The sequence below is a fragment of the Melitaea cinxia genome, chromosome 28, assembly GCF_905220565.1.
Source record: "Melitaea cinxia chromosome 28, ilMelCinx1.1, whole genome shotgun sequence".
Classification (NCBI taxonomy): Eukaryota; Metazoa; Arthropoda; class Insecta; order Lepidoptera; family Nymphalidae; genus Melitaea; species Melitaea cinxia.
In genome coordinates, this window is record NC_059421.1 from 8,195,651 (window position 1) to 8,213,907 (window position 18,257).

Consider the following 18,257-nt stretch of genomic DNA (forward strand, 5'->3'; position numbering starts at 1 on the left):
AGCTGCTCAGTGGTTCACTAGTTACTACTGAGCCTTTCTCAAAACTCGCTCCATTTCGATGATCACGGGCACACTTTTTTTTTATTAACTTAGATGGTTTAATCTCTTCTCAAATTTGAGGGTAGAAAAGAGTTTAATCTTTCCGTACATCCTCACTGAAAACGTTAAGTTGAAGTGTTCTTTGTTTTAAGTGTTATAAAAAAAATGTTAGTTATTTGACTGTAAAGTTACGATGGTTTGTTATTGATATTCTTATTCGTAATTAAGTCAAATTACTTATTCAAATGAGAACTCATTGGTGAAGTTATTGCTTTTGGTTCAACTACTGACATTATTATTTTTCTTAAACTAGTCTAATTAATTTCATTTAATTTACATATGCTTAGTTATGATTATATAATGAATATAATTGTAATGTACAAAAGCAAGATTGATCTGTGATAGTATACGGTTAAAGTAATATAAGAATTTGTTACACTGCGTAGTAGGTCCTATTTTATGTGGGACAATTTCGGTATAAGGACGATGCCGAGCAATCTTCGGGTTGCTTTAATTTGGATATCTCATTTTGAGTGAACGATAATTTATATTACGATTATTATACTTATTTTTTACGTTCAAAGCTTACGGAAAATTGTTCTATTCGAAAGTGCAATATAACTTCAAATTTAAAAGTAATTTTCTTATATATTTTTGCTTTTGTTTCCACAATATACCGAAAAATTTGATTACATAATTCTCCAAGAGACATCTCGCTCTGTTAAGCAAAATAAATGATATTGTTATATAAAACCTTTCTCAGTAAATATGTAATTTAAAATATGCATATTTCTTTTTGTTTCAGCTTACGGCAAAGTGTTTCTAGTTAGAAAAAGATGTGGCATCGACGAGGGAAAATTGTATGCAATGAAGGTGCTCAAAAAGGCGTCGATAGTACAGAAGTTGAAGACTGCTGAACACACCCGGACGGAGAGACAGGTAAAGTTGTTATTGTCACTGATATTTATTATTATACCAACGACCCGCCCCGGCATCGCACGGATGCAATACTGATGTCTAAATATACAGAAACACTACAGAATGTCTACTTTCACAGTTTTTTTGTTATTAGATAATAAAAAAATGTTTTTTTAGAGGCTACCCTAGAAATAGTGACATATAATTCACTCTATTTACTTAAATAATTGTGTTTGCTCGCAAACGAAAAAAAAACCGACTTCAATTACATCGATGAGTAATACAACGTAGATCGACGAAAAAATAGTCAAGTATTAACTACGTGTTATCAAAGATTACTCAAAAAGTAGTTATCAGATCTCGATAAAATTTATATGTGACCACGTGATAAACATCAGCTTTCGATTAAATTAAAAATTATCAAAATCGGTACACCCAGTAAAAAGTTATTGCGGATTTTCAAGAGTTTCCCTCGATTTCTCTGGGATCCCATCATCAGATCCTGGCTTCGTGGTACCAAACTAGAGATATCCCCTTTCCAACAAAAAAAGAATTATTAAAATTGGTACATCCAGTAGAAAGTTATGCGGTATAATACAACGTAGGTCGACGAAAAAAGCGTCAAGTAAAAACGCATTATTAGATATAACTCGAAAAGTAGTGGTTAGATCTCAAATAAATTTAAATGGGACCAATTGGCACACAGCACCTTTCGATTAAAACAAAATTTGTCGAAATCGGTCTACCCGGTCAAAAGTTCTGATGTAACATACATAAAAAAAAAAAATATAGTCGAATTGAGAACCTCCTCCTTTTTTGGAAGTCGGTTAAAAACCGCATCAATGTGTAATAGTATCCGCGTTTCAATAAATATATATTAATATTTGAATTTTTACCTTTTTCCTTAGGTTTTAGAGGCGGTGAGGTCGTGTCCGTTCTTAGTGACGCTTCACTACGCATTTCAGACCGACGCAAAGCTACATCTTATTCTTGGTAAGCGATAGTTTATAACACATATTTTACTGTTGAAGTAGAACTTCTTTACGCACGCTTGACGTAAAGTAAGCTGGTTAATGCGTGACGAGAGCGTTACGAAAACTGTGATTGGGCGAGGCGAATGAAAGTTGAGAGGGAGATATAAGTTAGTGAAGATAGAAGGAGAGAGAGGTTTAACGAAATCCTTTCTCTTCTCTCTTAGATGCCGTCTTCCCGTGACTGTGGTTCCTGTAAACTATCCGAAAAAGTTGTTTCATTATATTCTCATGATTATTAAACAAACAACATTGAAAGAACTATTGAAGAGCATATTTTTGTAAGATGCAACGGATATTCGGTTTCTTTCCGGTACTACTTACTTCGGGTCTTACTAATCCGGTCATTATTTATTATCCGGAAAAACAATAGTTAATATTTTATTTGCAAACAGAACGGTAGTTTAAACCTTTTCATTTCATACCATTTATTTTATAAATCCACACTACGCTAATTTAAATAATAAACAAAATAACTGCATGGGTAAATTATAGTTTATGAAACCCTAGTACCTACTTATAATTTGGTCAATAATATTGATATACGTGTGTAAAGTATAGATGTGTCTGTCTGTCAGTACTATTCACGTTTACGCCTCTATTGAGCATAAATCTGGACAGCTTCCTATAGAACTATTAGTGTAAGTGATATATCATGTAGACATGATCAGGTTAAAAGTTTTTAAGCTTTTTAAGCGCGGTTGTCACATTGATACTACCGATATTTTGGTATTAGTAAAAGCAATGAAAAACGGTAAAGGAAAATTTCATCCCTGCGAAGTTGTAGGTTAGTTACTCTAGCGTAAAGTTAAAACATTAAGGGCCGGTTTCACCGCTTGTGGATAAAGTTTATCCTGCAAATAAGTTACGAATAGCCTCAAATAGCAGGAGGAAGAATAGGCCATTAGGAAATGTTTTGCCTCAATTAATAAATCACAACTCTCTAGATTCAGAATTGCGTATAGATATATGCCATAGATACAGTAGAATTTGATGGTGATAAGAAATAATATATATTGAATGTGAAGCATTTATCATTATATATCATAAACTTTTATCTGTTGGATAACATCATCCGTCAAATAGCGTTATCGACAACCGGTGAAGCTCTAAACATATACAGAGCATGTTCGAACAAAGTGCATCAGTGTTGCGCCACGTGACACAACCAGTGGCGCAAGCGCATGCTTTCGTTATCACATCGCATCTCTCTCGAAACGGTGCTTTATCGATTTTTGATGATAATACTATTTGAATAATGTCGGTTTGAATGTTTTCCGTGGTTATGTGGTTACGTTGTGTTATTTCATAGCACCTATGTATTATGAGCTTTGGAAGTTTCTACAAGTAATTCGATAGTACAGAAGGTCAGAAGGTCATAAATAATGCTGAGGTAACTGAGTTAGGGCATAGCAGGAAATTTCCCGCTCAAAATATGGACCTGCATGACTAGGGTAGTACTCGACCTTACATAAGATCACAGCTAAATAATACTGTTTTCAAGCAGTGTTGTGTTCCTGTTGGGGAGTAAGGTGAACAGAGCTCCTGGGTGAATTGGGAATAGAGTCGGCAACGCGCTTGCGTGTTGCAAACGTCTATAAACTACGTTAATCGCTTACCGTACGCTGTATGTTGAGCCGTACGCTTGTTTGCCGTTCTAGTTATATAAAAAAACACCTTTATCTAATGTTGTGTTTCTTGTGGTGGATGGAAGTCATCACCTGCGGGCGACACGCTAGTATTGGCGCAACAGCTCCTAGCGTTGCAGGCATATATATAATAATAATGATTATTATAAATTCTTTATTTGACTAAATCCTGTACAATTTCATAATATTATATATATTCAAACAATCCGACAATGCTTTGTAAAAATATTTGAATTGAATATGTTTAATCTTAAACAAACTATATTGATATTGTAAAAATGACATCGTACGTGTCTATGTCGCGTATACGAGTATATACTAACATCAATATATTTTAATTATAATGTTAATTTTAGAATTATTCATAATATGATTCTTTAAATCAAGAAAGGAACAGCGAAACGTTGCAAAACGCTGTTTTAGTGTGAAACGTAGCATTTGCGATTGACCAACCCGTGGCAAAACGCTGGCCCGGCCTTGGCACACTAAGTTCATGAGTCCAAACGAATTGTTATGACTTATCTTAATTTTGATGGTGTTTTGCAATGTTTTTTTTTTTTTAAGATAGTGGGTTTAATTTTATTGTATGATGTTGATAAGTAAATAAGCGCTTTACATTCAACTTCTTAGTATGGAAACCACACACATTCAACTCCCAGACCATCTTAGTTCATTTCTATAGCCTTTACAAATATTTCTCTTTGAGCGGGGGATCAAACTCTCAACTGTTACCGCAACAGTTAGTTTCTGTTACCAATGCGATATAGAACAAGTCAACGTAATAAAAAGATGCGTTACAGTACCATCTTATCTAAAATGAGTACGTACACATGTCATTTTAAAGTTACACCTGTAGTTAGTGTTTCAAACTGGCTGTGTAATTACAAGAAGAGGAATAGGTGGGAAAGAAATGTTAGTCTTAAAGGACACAAAGGTTCGGTTCGGTCTCGTCACGTTTATTACTCTCTAGCGAGACGCGTTGCTGTCTGTTCGTCGTAAAAGTTGATGAGGTTATACGTTACTAACTACGCCGCGTAGTTCCCCCCGCGTTATTACTAGTTCCGTGTTAATCATTGGATGAAAAGTTGCCTATATGTTATTCTGGATCTCCAGATTTCTACGTACCGAATTTCTTGTTTTTGTAATTCCCGCGTAATCGAAATTTACGCGTGAGTTACTACTTATTTTAGGTTCGGATTAAAAAAATCTTTTTGTGTTGGATTTTCCATTTACTGAGGAAGACTTTTAGGCCATTTTATTCCTCAAATTAACGCGGGTGGAACCGCGGGGCACAGTTAGTAAAGATATTATCTAAATAATTATTACTTTAATTTTATATTTCTTTTATTAATGTGTTATTATGTTTAACATAAACAGATTTAACTTATAACCTTTTGCTTTATTGTCGATCAAAAGCACAATGACTTCCAGTTTAGTTTTTGTAACATCCAAGACAAACTGGCTAGACAATAATAAAATAATTAATTTGACCTCTATAGATATCTGAGTCATGTCTATTTCGCGAATCTTGTTTATGGTCTCTAGACTAAGCTGAGACCTGAAGACACGTTCTAAAATTAGAGACCATAGGTGTTTAAATATAAATAAAGAATATTAAAATGTTTAACTTAAAGTTGTAGTTTATAAGTTGAAGAGTACCTAATACGGTGTTCATCATCATCATCATCATCATCATCATTACAGCCTATACAGTCCACTGCTGGACACAGGCCTCCACAGGTTTACGCCATAAAAAACGTGAATTCATGTGTTTTGCCCATAGTCACCACGCTGGGCAGGCGGGTTGGTGACCGCAGGGCTGGCTTTGTCGCACCGAAGACGCTGCTGCCCGTCTTCGGCCTGTGTATTTCAAAGCTAGCAGTTGGATGGTTATCCCGCCGTCGGTCGGCTTTTTAAGTTTTTAAGTTCTTAGCAGTGTTAATGCTGTGTATTCTGTTACAATGAAATTAAGAGACTCTCTTTAAAGAACTGACGAAAACCGTATAAAACTTTTTGTACATAACTTTGCTTTGTATAATAGGGTAAAATACATTGACTTTTAAAGTTTTTAGTTCAAAATGATATTAAGGATAAAACTGTATGTATATAAACTTAAATTCTTTGTTTTTCCTGTTAACGTCTACATATTACGTCGATTTTTACAAGATATCCCTCGACGTTTCTGTCGCGTAGAATTACGACATTGTTCGATTATAATTATCTCGCATATGACATCCTCATTTTTTATAGATATCGTGATGTTTTAAAGCAGCCTAATACATAACTTGTAAAAATATGATAATAAATATGAGAAATATCCTATACAGTAAATAGATTTTTTTAGGTGTTTTAACACCGAAAAAAATCTATTATTATAGCTAAAGCTGAACCTTATAAAATATGTAGTGTTCTTATCATTGTACGTAACTTACCGCGACTATCATTTAAAAACTACCGCTATAGTCCGACGTAAGTTACGACGTCAGTAGAGCACTAGTCGGATCCACATCTAATCTCTAATCTACGGGTAGATACAATTAAATTTCATTGCCGTAAAAGTTTAAATTATTTTTTTAAATTTTAATTTTTATTTATTTATTTTATGCCTAAAAAACTTATATCTAACGTTACAGGGAACCCAATGCGTTAGTTAAGTTGATCCCTAATTCACAATGCAGATTTTTATTATAATCCTAAGTATCTAGTATTTCTAGTAGTATTAAATATTATCAGTTGTATAAAACATGTTTGTACAAATCACTTGAACTTTGTAAGATCTTATTGTATATATTTGTGGAAAGACCTGTTTAATTATACATCATTATACTCGTGCCCTTGTTGTCTTCAATTGAAATTTGCTCCATGTGAAAAAAATAAACAAGGCGATTCAATTACTATACGTATTCAAGTAATTATTTCAAAGGTCGCGTTAGAATGTTTATGACCGTTTCAAAGATCATAAACATTGTGTGGTCTTTATTAATAAGATACTTAACGGAATCTCTTCGGTGCGACAAAGCCAGCCCTGTGGTCACCAATCACCAACCCGCCTACCCAACGTGGTGACTATGGGCAATACACATGAGTTCACGCCATTTTTGGTGCCAACTTGTGGAGGCCTATGTCCAGCTGTGGACTGTGATAGGCTGAAATGATGATGATAATGATGATGAACGGAATCAAAGTACATTTCAAACAGGTATTTTACAAGTGGTTTTTGAATTTGTAAGAAGTTTCTAATGCTTTACAGATAAATAAAAAAAAAGCTTCCGCGTTGCATGTCTGTCTTGTTAAAAATCCGTGAATTTTTTTAAATAAGTTTGTAGTAATTGCTATACTAAATAATTCTTAGTTACGGTTTCATTATAACTAATTATATATATCTATAACTATTGTTTTTTATTGCTGTATCTTCATTTGATAGAAAAAATTGATTTGATTAATTGATTGAATTGATTGATAAATAAGTAGTTCTGGGAATGCATATTGATTTAAATATGATTATAAGTCCATGGTTTTACATTCAATAAAATAGGTTGCCTCGGAGAGCACGTTAAAACGTCGGTCCCAGTTGTTATTATGTACACAAGATAACGATCGTTACTCATAGTAAGGAACATATCCGCCAACCCACATTTTAGCCACATGGTGGATTAAGCTCTGATCCTTCTCCTACATGGGTAAAGAGGCCTATGCCCAGTATTTTGATATTACAGGCTGAAGCGTAAAATAGGGTTAAAAATAAAAGGAATTTTCGCACAAAAAAAAAAACAGACTACTCGTTTAACAAGTTCTTATAAAATTTATTTTTAATATTACAGTAACAATTTTTCGTTTAATATTTCTTCACAATAAACCCATAGCAGCCGACTTCATATCTACGAACGATAAAAAGAAATTAACACATTCGTATGTCACAGTTAAAACTGTAATCTCTTAAACGACCGACAATGTCACACAATTCTCGTTTAAAACGTACCATATATCATTAGAATCCCAACCGAAGTTCACTGGCAAACAATAGCTGGTCCGCGTAAAAGAAAAAGTAGCTCGCGTCCGGTGGGTCAAGGTGTCTGGATTCGGTTAGGTAATGTTGTAGCCGGCGAAGCACTATATATATTTAGGTTTTACAACAGTTTAATAAACATTGAACTATATACTAACATATCTGGGTACATATAACTTTTTATAATACTAACAGTAATACTGTTAGTATTATAAAAACTTACTTACAGTTACTGTTAGTATAGTATATATAATTATGTGTTAGTCTATATAATTGTGGTTTTAGATTTTGTCTAGACAAGAAGATTATGAACCAATCAATTTTTGATATGATATTAAAAATTGTTTAGATTATGAACCATTACAAACAGAATTTAAAAGAAGTAATCCTATATATACTTCGAAACATATAATTATCTATATCAAAAATATTAAAATGTTTTCATTGATTGGTTGATATACGAATACTAATAATAATACTAGTAGTAGTAATGTAGTAGTACTAATAGCAGTTAATTTGTTACATATAACTATACGATTCGCTTGGACTTACTCGTAATTGTCGATATAATTCCTCCTATAAGTCGTCATCATTACATTATTACAGCCTATACAGTCCACTGCTGGACATAGGCCCCCACAAGTTTACGCCAAAAATAACGTGAACTCATGTGTTTTGCCCATAGTCACCACGCTGGGCAGGCGGGTTGGTGACCGCAGTATTGGCTTTGTCGCACCGAAGACGCTGCTGCCCGTCTTCGGCCTGTGTATTTCAAAGCCAACAGTTGGATGGTTATCCCGCCATCGGTCGGCTTCTTAAGAGTTCCAAGATGGTTGTGGAACCTTGTTATCCCTTAGTCGCCTCTTACGACACCCACGGGAAGAGAGGGGGTGGCTAAATTCTTTAGTGCCGTAGCCACACAGCACTATAAGTCGTAGAAAGATCTAAACATCGTGAACGAATCGAATATTGAAGTTAATTTAAATTACAAAAAAAAGGAAGAAAACGCGATCATCAAGACAAAGTAAATCTAGTTAGTGTATAAAAGAAAAAAAAAACTTATCGCCACCAGCTTATTTCTGCAGTCAGTTGCAAGCCTATTGTTAGATGTTGCACGTGCGTTCGCTGTGAGAACATTGTCACAAGGCATAGGTATTAGCGGATTTAGATTTAGCAAAATCTTAGGCTTGGAAAGCACTTTTGAATGCTCATTTTACCAAAAAAAAAAAAATATAGTTAAAGACAAGCTACCACCGATTTGTAATGTCGATTGTGCATAGGAGAATCGGCGAGAAACTCAGCATTAATAATACTCTAATCTCGTATTCTCGGGATGTACCAATATCTGGGTATAATATTCGATTGTCAAGTGTGTAAGTACTTAGCAAATTATAATACATTATGCCATAACGTTGTCCCTAATAGTAAAGAGAAATTAAGTCCTGTCTTGGGGAAAGTAATATTTATATTAATAAAAAAAATATAATATTATTATATTAATAATAAAAATATGATAGATATATTTTTAAAATTAAATCGCTCGTCTTTCATGACATATTAAGTGCCACTTCAGGAGCGACAGCTAACGATAGAACAATATCATAATGGCGCGGATATATTAGCGGTATTGTGGCAGACGTTGGGTCCCATATAAAACAATACATCACTCCCGGTTACACGTAAACGGTTATTTCCTGACGTGGAAAATGTCACTTGAAACTATTTTTGGGTAATTTTTGAAATTGGAATATCTGATCTCAACGAAAGGCTCGAAAGCACTTTTGAATCGTCATTTTACAAATTAAAATAATATTTGTTTTAATAAATTAACTATAGTTAAAAGTGAACTACCATCGATTCAGAATATAGATTCTCCACAGAAGAATAGGCGAGAAACTGCGCAGGTATTCTTTTTAAAAATTGTAATCAGGGCTGTGGGTTTAAAACACTAACTAGCAATATACTACATAGTTTTCGCGTTGCCAATCCTGTCCACTATAGTATAACGTAAATTAAAAGGTTTTGACTGCCCTACATTTGAATATATGTACTACAAATTATTTATTTTAATGTTAGACGGGGATTGCCCCTAGTCTCGCCACCATCTGTGTCTGACATTGGACAATAAATAGGTTTAGAATATAATTTACTTTAACACATGTCTAGCTTTCGGCTTCCGAACTGTTTATTTGCAACTATTACAATAGCATTTGTATTTTAACAATATGTATCAAAACTTAAAGCATAAAGAAATTTGATACACCGATAGGTTACTTCCGTGCTCGCAACCAACAAGCCACGTTTACTACATATGTATATCCTATATAAAGCATATAAGCCAACAAACTATAAAACATATAAATATGTTAACTACATATTATATATAGAATGAAATATATCTTCTACCATTGTAGGAAACTATGGAATGCTAAATTCTAAATATTTCTATTATTTACTAGTGTATCATACGCCGTAGTATGTAATGATATCTACAGATTTCCATCAATAAATATTAAGTTCCTATTTAATACGAATTATTACTATTCATTTAGTGTAATTATACACGTAGGTATGTCGATGATAATGAATATGTGATGTTTTTTCATCGAATAAGCATTTGTCACTCATATAGAACAACGGGGAAGACTAGATAAAATTTTCTAATCTAATTTTATTATGTGATAATTATTTTAAGATAAACGTATACATCTATATATAAGACTATCAACCGTTCGTAAAGAGTATCAAGTTTACGTTGGCTGTGTGTGTTAAAAATACGATTTCTTTTAATATCGTTTGTAATTTTTTATACAAAATACTTTCCCGTATCTGGGTCAGACGAGCTGAGCATCTTGTAGTTAAGTCACGAGTTGAATATAATCTCAATTACTTTTATAGCAATATCAAAAAAAAAAAAAAAAAAAATTTACTACTATTGTGCTGTCAATTCTGGTTGTTATCATGTACAACTGATAGCGATCGTTACTCATAGTAGGGAATATATCCGCCAACCCGCAGTGGAACAGCGTGGTGGATTAAGCTTCGATCCTTTTCGTAAATTGAGAAAGAGGCCTATGCCCAGCAGCGGGATGATACAGACTGAATCTAAAAGCTGTTACTATTAATTGTGTTAAGATATCTTAATTGAGTTGACATTTATGACTATTATTTCTATTATGTTGTAGTTTGTTATTTTATAACCTATTGAGATTCTAGGTAATACCATCTATCTTACTGTGAAAGAATCATTAAAATATGTTTGTAATTTTAGACTATCGTTTCTAAATAAACAAAATAAATTAAATACTTCATTACTTCCGTGAATTTTTAGAACAATCTAGTTGAATTAAAGGAAAAACACCGATTGCTTTGAGCTTTTGTTTACGCGTGGAAAGGATTTGTAAATAATAATTTTCAAGGGTCACCAGCAGGGGGTCGTAAGTTTTCTTGGAAATTGGATTTTTTTTTAAGGTTTCCGAATTCTTGTAAATACGAAATAGGTCGGCGGATCGTAAACAATGTTTATTTTGGGATAGGCTATTAAGTACAAATAGGAATGGTTGTGCTTCCCGCGCGACTTTACTTGCTAAGTTGCTACTGTTTTGCTACGATTAGTCGTAGTTTCATGACATCAGCCTAGCGTTACTTCTAGATGGTATAGTATTTTTTACTATTTATTTTAAAGGCTTGTTTACTGGTTGTTGATAATTTTATATCGTTCATCAGTCGCTGATAGACTGATAGACTTATATTTTAGTGTAGTGCTTGTGTCACCTCAATTTAATAGTTTAAAAGTTGGGTTCTCAAGTTGCGAATAGTAATCTGACTAATAAAGCGGACTTTGAAAAAACGTCATAATTTATGATGTTTTTTCAAAGCTAAGTTTAATCTTACGGATAACCTCATACGTCAGACGATCAGTCAATAGCTGATAAAACAGACCTATAATATGGATGATCAAAATTTAAATATGGTTCCAACGTTTTTAAATAACCTAACAAATAGACTAATATTGGTAACCCTTTAGTATACCCTTTAGGACACCTTTAGTACTATAATAAAATATTTGTTAATGAAATATTTTAAACTACTCTGCTGTTTATAAATCAAACAGCTACAATATTTCCGGATAATACTTCGCGACCGGTCTTTCAGAGTACCGGATAGAGATCGGACATCCATTAAACTTTATAATTTCATTATTATATTTTATCATCACAGTCTATCCACCAAAAATAAACAAAATAAAACATTATCATTACTGCTATAGATGCATGTTTATTGTCTAGTTATTAGAGACCAGCTTGATTTGAATCTTATCAAAGTTTGATACGCTATTGAAATTCCCCCATGGAGTTTCGAGTGTACTCAAATATACACGGGTCCTTTTAAATCGATCGATTGTGATACGGTCGGTGGAATAGTTGATAAATTTATATTTGTATTATAATAGTTTTTTATATTTTTAACTACTTAATAGTTTTTTATACTTTTATATATTTTTTTATATTTTTTTATATTTGTAACTATAATTTTTAGGTTATTATTTTTTTTAATAATAAATCTTATTAAATGTGGTGGAAGGCTTATTGATAAAAAGTTTATGCGTTTGAATATCGCTATTGTCGTATCCAAAATCTCGATTCTCGATACTTCCGCAATAGAGCAATTATTCATGTAAGTAAGAAGTTCGTTAATATTAATCTAAAACATTTTTTTTCTTCATTTTAGCAACACAATATTAACCCATGCTTATTTGGCTTTTTGCCAAAAACAAAAAACACATTAAACTCAGTTGGTGTAAAGTATTCCTTGGAGGTGACCATCTGATCATCTATAATAATATTAAAACTTAAGTCACGCTCAACGTATTAAGATCCAGACAATCATTTTGATGAAAGTAGAATTTCCAAATTACATTTTTCAAATAACAAATAACAAAAACTAAATATTGCAGAAAGTACATTTTTTTTTGTTGTTTTATTTTGTCTTTCATAAACAATACATCTCATTCGTCATTGTGCGACAGAACAATTAAGAGCAAATTGTAAAACTTGTCTAAGTTCGAAATCGTGTAGGGCTTCTGTTTTGGAAGGGGTTTTAACCCTTTCGATTTGATTACTTCAAATGGGGGTATATTTGACTAATGTTTTTTGGATCGATATAGCTATACAAAAATGTAAATTATTTATTTCTTTACTATGTACAACTTATATCTTACTTGATCTTAATCCTTGATAATTTAACCTTAATTATTATATCAAAGAATATCAACGTGTTATTTGTAAAATCACGTTTTAAAAATGCTTTTGAAGCCCAATTGTGTTTAGAAACTGTTTTTTACTGAAATGTTATCCTTACAAAACGGCGAAAATAAATTTATTGAAGCTATTTTATTTTCATACATTTTCCATCTTACGAAGTTCCGCCGTAAATTTTCATAGTATGAAAATCTTTCATTTGATTTAATGCTGATGTGTTTGCCACCAGACTACGTCTCGGGCGGCGAGCTGTTCACCCATCTCTACCAGCGAGAGCACTTCCTCGAGAACGAGGTCCGGATTTACATTGCGGAGATCATATTGGCGCTTGAGCAGCTACATAAGGTTGGTTGAGGGCTGATTTTGAGAGCTGAGACAATTTTGTGGGCAGTTGACAGTAAATTTCAGATAAATAATTATAATATTTTCCACCAGCTCGGTATCATATACCGCGACATTAAACTGGAGAACATCCTGCTGGACGGCGAGGGTCATATCGTATTGACGGACTTCGGTCTGTCCAAGGAGTTCTGTGGGAATGAGAGCAGGGCGTATAGCTTCTGTGGCACCATCGAGTATATGGCGCCCGAGGTCGTCCGTAGCGGCAGTCAGGGGCATGATATCGTGAGTAGATATTTTTTTAATTTTTATATATTTGACTCAGCAAACTTTGTTCTGTCCGGCGAGTGTTAAATGTGTTTTTTAAATGATTGTTACCTTTTTTTGATGTTTTTTCAATTTTCAGCAATTTTCTTTCCTAAAAAGTTTGTACAAAGTATTAGAAAATATATAAAAAAATCCGAAATGATCCGTTCCGAACAAGCCGTTTTCAACTTTTATAAAATCTTGTAAAAAAAATATTATTATTTTAGTAGCTTATTGTATAGGTCTTCAAGTGAAGTTAGGGTGACTATTTACGAAAATATAAACAAGGTCTTGAAGTATCGATTTGTATGTGTAATCTATATAATAATATATATAAACGCGAAAGGTCACTCACTCATCACGAAATCTCCGAAACTATAACACCTACAAACTTGAAATTTGGCAGGTAGGTTCCTTATAAGACGTAGGCATCCGCTAAGAACGGATTTTACGAAACTCGACCCCTAAGGGGGTAAAACGGGGGTTGGAAGTTTGTATGAAAGTCCTATGTTTTTGAAGTAAGAGACTTGAAATTTAAAATGTATGCCTTATAGATGATAAGAAGGTGTCCAAATAATGTGTCTTTAGAAATAAACTCCCTTTTGGGGTTAAAACGGGGGATGGTACGCTGACTCACTCATCGCAAAATCTCCGAAACTATAATAGCTACAAACTTGAAATTTGGCAGGAAGGCTCCTTATAGAGCGTAGACATCCGCTAAGAACGGATTTTACAAAATTCGTCTCTTAAAGGGGTAAAACGGGGGTTGAAAGTTTGTGTGAAAGTCCCATGTTTTTGAAGTAAGAGACTTGAAATTTAAAATGTATGCCTTATAGATGATAAGAAGGTGTCCAAATAATGTGTCTTTAGAAATCAACTCCCTTTTTGGGTTAAAACGGGGGATGGTAGGTTTACTCACTCATCACGAAATCTCCGAAACTATAACACCTACAAACTTGAAATTTGGCAGATAGGCTCCTTTAGAGCTTAAACATTCGCTAAGAATGGGTTTTACGAAATTCGACCCCTAAGGGGGTAAAACGTGGGTTGGAAGTTTGTATGAAAGTCCTATGTTTTTGAAGTAAGAGACTTGAAATTTAAAATGTACGCTCTTTAGATAGTGAGAAGGTGTCCAAATAATGTATCTTTAGAAATCAACTCCTTTCTGGGGTTAAAACCGGGAATGGTAGGATGACTCCCTCATTACGAAATCTCCGAAACTATAACAGCTACAAACTTGAAATTTGGCAAGTAGGTTCCTTATAGGGCGTAAACATTTGTTATGAGCTGATTTTATGAAACTCGACCCTTAAAGGGCTAAAACGGGGGTTGGAAGTTTGTATGAAAGTCCTATGTTTTTGAAGTAAGAGACTTGAAATTTAAAATGTATGCTCTATAGATGGTAGAAAGGTGACCAAATAATGTATCTTTAGAAATCAACTCTCTTTTGGAGTTAAAACGGGGGATGGTTGGTTGACACACTCATCACGAAACCTCCGAAACTATAACTGCTACAATATTTTAATGTTCACACGGGGATTAACGCGAACAAAAATTTTTAAGGTAAAATATATCCTCCTACAGACTCCTGTCTGCCTGCGACCACGGCTGGTGTAACCTGGCCGAAACGTCAGGCCTCAAGGTAATATATTTTACCTTAAAAAATTTTGTTCGCGTTAATCCCCGTGTGAACATTAAAATATAATAATGCAACACGAAAGTTTAAAAGTTGTTATAACAGCTACAAACTTGAAATTTGGCAGGTAGGGTAGGTAGGTAGGGTCCTTATGGGGTGTAAACATCCGCTAAGAACTAATTTTACGAAAATCTCTATAGATGGTGAGGAGGTGTCCAAATAATGCATCGTAATCTATATATATAAAAGAGAAAGGTCACTGACTCACTCATCACGAGAACTCAAAAACCGCTGGATGGTCTAACCATCCAGGTTGGACAAAGATAAAGTTTGGCAGGGATGTAGATTATAGTTAGCAGATGTCCGCTAAGAACGGATTTTACGATATTCCATCGCTAAGGGGTTGGTAGTTTGTATGAAACATATACAGCTTGAAAATAAAACCAAAAATGTGGTGTATAGAGAGGTTTTATAAAAATAACTATTAAATTATACTAAATTGTGCCTTTTAAAAAGTTACTCAGTTTGATAAGCATTTCAAGTGACTGAAATAAAAAATTAATTGCGTTAAACATCTTAATAGTAATACATATCTTCATAACCACGAGGACGTAATCGCGGGCAACAGTTAATGTATTATAAGTCCCCAAAAGCGTGTGTGATCGATTCGCTCAAAATTTACTGAACGGATTTTCATGCGGTTACACCATTGTAGAGAGGGCTCCACCATTGGCTAGAGGAAGGTTTACGGAACGGCTAAGCCGATTTTGATGAGAGTTTCACTGGAAGTTTGCCGGCAAAACTTTGTGACACACTAATTTCAACGCGGGCGAAGCCGCGGGCACAGCTAGTATAGGTTATATATAGGTGTAAATAAAAGTTTATTTTATATATTTTTTTTAATTAGGACCTTTTGCATTCATTGACATTTTATATTATCATTCGCTTTAAGAAAATAGTGAGTTATTATAAGTATTAGAATCAATTTTATAACAAATTGCTTTAGTGATGTAGCGAGTATCAAGATATTTTGTTTACGAGTGAGTGTAAGAGAGGCTTGATTTCCTTTTAGGTGTTGATTTGTAAGAATGTGAGTTTGTTTTTTTGGGTTATACAAGACGTGTTTGGCAAAAAAAAAATGCTTAAATATTTGCGTTTTCTAACGGTAAAAAATATATTATAGTACTTGACCAATCTTTACTTAGCCTGAGGGCGATACCGCGTGATACGTTTATACGGGTATAATAAAAAATACTTACTCGATCCATTTAGCAACAAATATTAAATTTATTGCTAGAACCGTTTTGATAAGCTCTTGACCCAGATAATGTGACGTAAACTGTGAGGATAACTGTACGTTGTGTAATTTATAAATAATAAAAATTAATTAATTTATCTTACTTAACGAAACAAGTTGAAATTATATGTTTTCGCATTATTGGACTTAACTGACAGTGTAAATACATAATAAAAAAAATGTTAAAATAATACCAACTCCGTGTACAACTGCTGATAATAAATCTTGTATATCTTAGGCATACTTTTTTATATAACCAGGTCGGCAAACAAGCGTACGGCTCACCTGATGGTAAGCGATTACCGTATCCTGTAGACGCTTTGAACACCACAAGCATCACAAGCGCGTTGCCGACCCTAACCCCCTATTCCCTCCCAGGAGCTCTGGTCACTTTTAAGGTGAATGAGTAATGAAGAATGAGTAATACTCACCACAGAAACACAACATTTCTTGAGAGCAGTATTAGTGCTGTGTAGTTACGGCATTAAGAATATAGCCACCCAATCTCTTCCCGTGGGTGTTGTAAGAGGCGACTAAGGGATAACACAGTTCCAAGGCGGTAGTGGTTTGAAATACACAGGCCGAAGACGGGCAGCAGCGTCTTCGGTGTGACAAAGCCAGCCCTGCGGTCACCAACCCGCCTGCCTAGCGTGGTGACTATGGGATAAAACGCATGAGTTCACTCCATTTTTGGTGCGAACTTGTGGAGGCCTATGTCCAGCAGTGGACTATATTAGGCTTAAGTGATGAGTGATGAGTATTATTTAGCTGTTATCTTCTGTAAGGTCGATGTACTTCCCCAGTCGGGTTTCTCCAGTAAAAAATAGTCGGGAAGGTTCTCGATTTCTTGAAGCCGATTGATAATCAACATGTTTGCGTTATCTCCGATACTACATATTTATGTATGTACGTATGTATATCAAAATGCAACATTCCAAGATCACGCCCGCGTTCGAAGTAAACAAACAATTTCACGCTCAGCTGTTCAACGCGGCGAGAAAGTTGTTAACTAACCGCTCGATCGAATCGATATTACGTTTCATTTATTAAGACTGTTTTATTTTAAATTGCATCACTATTTTTATGCTAATAGTAATAAATAATGTATTGTTTTATGTTTTAGTGTAAGTTATGATGAAAAAAGTTAATTAAGAATTAAAATAATAATAATAATAATAATTGGCTATATTAAACGGTGCATCTTAATAGATTCAACCTATAACGTCCCATTGCTGGGCATAGTCTTCTTCTTCTCACTTCTCGCCGGGTATTACTTGTTAGTTTGGCAGGTGTCCTCAATACCAACTCCACCCATTTTACTCCATCCAAAGACGATAAGTTCACATTGTCGACGATCCCAAACTCACTGACGGCCTAGATCCTCTAAGTATAAGGAGAGATGTTGTCTCCTTGTGTTTATTTTACCATCTGTACAGTTGTGAGTGTTTTGAAAAATTCTTTGAAATGGTGCGGTCGCAGTTTTTACACTCGTACCCTTCGCCGAAGCTTGATTTTCAAGCAATGTGCTAGCTTTCCGCGTACATGCAAACTGTGGAATTACCTTCCTCCTAAGGTTTTTCTCGAGCCCTATAATTTGGGGGCTTTCAAGCATCGACTGTGTAGACATATTTTCCTTAAAGGCCGGCAACACACAAGCAACCCTCCTATGTTGCAGATGTCCATAGGCGACAGTAGCCATTTAACATCAGATGGCTTCGTTTACTCGTTTGCCCCTATTATTATAAAAAAAGAGATAACCTATATGAGGTTATAGG

The 18,257-nt window shown here is 34.2% G+C and overlaps 1 protein-coding gene across 1 annotated transcript in view; it reads left to right on the top strand.

Moving 5' to 3' along the window:
• Positions 1–13,821, top strand: part of LOC123667572 (ribosomal protein S6 kinase alpha-5-like) — a 62,465-nt gene extending 48,644 nt beyond the window's left edge. The window contains exons 3-6 of the mRNA XM_045601453.1: positions 845–978; positions 1,866–1,950; positions 13,134–13,249; positions 13,340–13,821. Coding sequence (XP_045457409.1) covers positions 845–978; positions 1,866–1,950; positions 13,134–13,249; positions 13,340–13,597 — 593 coding nt within the window. The 3' untranslated portion in view covers positions 13,598–13,821. The remainder of the gene's footprint in view (positions 1–844; positions 979–1,865; positions 1,951–13,133; positions 13,250–13,339) is intronic.
• Positions 13,822–18,257: the final 4,436 nt, after the last annotated feature.